Below are 2,389 nucleotides of genomic sequence, written 5' to 3'. Positions count from 1 at the left end.
AGAGAGAGAGAGAGAGAGAGAGAGAGAGAGAGAGAGAGAGAGAGAGTTTACCAGCCTCCAACCCCTTTCACATCGGTGAAGTCATGTCCGCTGCCCTCCTGCAGGTTCCGCGGCGCAAGGTGTCCCCCAACCGCCACACGCCGACCTCGTCCTCGCCCATGCTTTCTCCCTCCGCCGTGTCGCCAGTCCAGGAGACCAAGAAATTCCCGTCTGCCAAAGACCAGCAAGCCGCCAAACGATCGTCCTTGTCCTCAGACATCACAGCGTCCTTTTCCTCCGGTGTTGCCGCCTCTATGCCTTCCCAGCCAAACGACTCCTTGAAGAGGAACCGAGCTCAGAGGGCGGCGGCCGAGGAGGCGCGCCGGAAGTCGCAAAGCGAAAGTGGAGCTAACTCGGCTGTGCAGCAAGATTCGGCGACGGATGCCGTAGACTCGGCCAGCTACGAGCAGGTACTTAGACCAAAACGACAGCAGACCAAAGGGACGTTGGGCCGCGACGACAGCGTGGGTGACAGACGGGGGATGTACTTCTCGGAGACTGTCGACTCCCCCCGAGCTAACGGTCTGGATAAGTCGTCCGACCCGGTGAGCGCCACTGTTATGACCGGCGGCGACTTGAATACTCCAGCGGACGAGGATGTGGTGGATACTTCGTCCTCCTCCTCCTCTTTGTTATCCTCCTCCCCTCCCCCGTTCCTCCCGCACTGTTCCAGACTCGAGCATTCCACGCGGCCGTCCGCCCGGCTCCGCGGTCTCAGGGCTGGGACCGCCGGAACGTCAGCATCTACCACCGCCACCGTCACCGCCCCCAGCACATCATCAACACATTCCCAGCAGCCCCGCGGCGGCAGAGACTCGGACTCAGCGTCTTCCACAGCGGGCTCGGGGTCAGGGGTCACGCGACGACCCCGGAAAACGGTTCCGTCTGACTCTGGAGGAGCCACCGACGCCCCGGCTCTATCAGCGGAAGAGGAGGCAAAGAAGAGGCTGAGCCGGGAGGAGATCGAGGCGGCGCTGGAGCGGGCAGACACCTACCTGGCCACTCTAGGCTCGCCCGACGACACTAAGGGAGAGAAGGCGGCCAAGGAGAGGGAGTCACGGCGGAGTCAGAGCCACGCCGCCTCGGCTGCAACGCGACGGAGATTTCTCTACGGCGACGAGGCCGATCCGCCGTCCATGTCGTCGTCCACGTCATCATTATCCTCGTCGTCCGCCGGTCGGGCAGAGGCCAAGCAGCCTGAGCAGCAAAATCAGCAGCACGACGTGGATTCAGCCAAGGCCGCCGTCAGCACTCACCCCGAACCGGCATCGAGCACAGAATCAAAATTCATTCCTGAAGCAACAGCAGCAGCAGCGGTGATCTCCTCCTCCTCCTCATCCCTGGCCTCCTCGCCCCCGACTACCTCCCCGCCCGCCTCGCCCGTCAAGAGCAGCGCCTACGTGCAGTTGCGATCTCAGGCTCCGTCGACCGCCCCGGACCTACCCCCGCCCTCCTACCACGAGGCCACCGAGCCGCCGCCCTATCACGAGGCCACCTCCTCCTCCTCCATCCTCTTCTCCCAGAAGATGGAGAAACAGCAGCGACAACAGCAGCAGCAGCAAGGTCCATCTTCTTCTTCTTCACCCTTCGCCAAGCCCGTGCCCATCCCCCGGCGCGCGGCCCCGCCCCCTCCTCTCCCCGAGAAGCCGGCGAAGGCGTCGACGAGAGTGGTGGAGACGGTACCTCCCCCCGCCCCCGAGCTGGGCTCCGCGGAGAGTGAGCTGGCCCACAGCGTGGGGTCCCGCCGAGGCGTGGTGGTTACACGGAGTAATTGCGTGGATGATCTTATCATGCCGGAGGAGCACATGCAGAGACATGACGAGGATGATGACGGGTAAGTCGGTTTTACGTTGTTGTTGTTGTTTGTTGCTGTTGGTGGTGGTGTTGTCGTCGTTGTTGTTGTTGTTACTGTTGGTATTGCTGGTGTTGTTGTTGCTGATTTTACTGCTACTGTTGGTGGTGTTGGTGTTATTGTTGTTGCAGTTGTTGTTTATGTTGTTGCAGCATATTTTGTTGTTGTTATACAATTTCATAATTTTATTTTTTCACTTTCACATTTTCCACATACTATATTAGGACATTGTTCTCTGACACTGTCTGGGCAAATACGTGGGGAATAAAGAGGCCACAGATCTTATATTGTTATATCCAACGTCTTTACTATCCGTCAATTACATGTATGTCGCTTTGTCTTCCTTTTCTTCCACGTGAAATGACCGCAAGTGGTTGAAGGGCACTACTAGTAGGTCCTTCTTCCTTACTTTCCTCTGTTGTTTCTGTATGTCCATTGTGTCTATGTGCTTCTCTTTACTAAAACAAACAATTAACGAAATGACTGTGCTGTCTTGTC

The 2,389-nt window shown here is 58.1% G+C and overlaps 1 protein-coding gene across 1 annotated transcript in view; it reads left to right on the top strand.

The window, feature by feature from the left end:
• LOC101846253 (platelet binding protein GspB) overlaps positions 1–1,902 on the top strand; it is a gene marked incomplete in the record, with an annotated part of 5,624 nt that extends 3,722 nt beyond the window's left edge. Inside the window, 1 exon segment of the mRNA XM_005110431.3 lies at positions 105–1,902. Within this exon segment, the coding sequence (XP_005110488.2) occupies positions 105–1,877 (1,773 nt within the window).
• Positions 1,903–2,389: the final 487 nt, after the last annotated feature.

Source organism: Aplysia californica, unplaced genomic scaffold (assembly GCF_000002075.1).
Source record: "Aplysia californica isolate F4 #8 unplaced genomic scaffold, AplCal3.0 scaffold00888, whole genome shotgun sequence".
In the NCBI taxonomy this organism is placed as follows: Eukaryota; Metazoa; Mollusca; class Gastropoda; order Aplysiida; family Aplysiidae; genus Aplysia; species Aplysia californica.
This window is presented reverse-complemented; position numbering and strand designations above follow the sequence as displayed.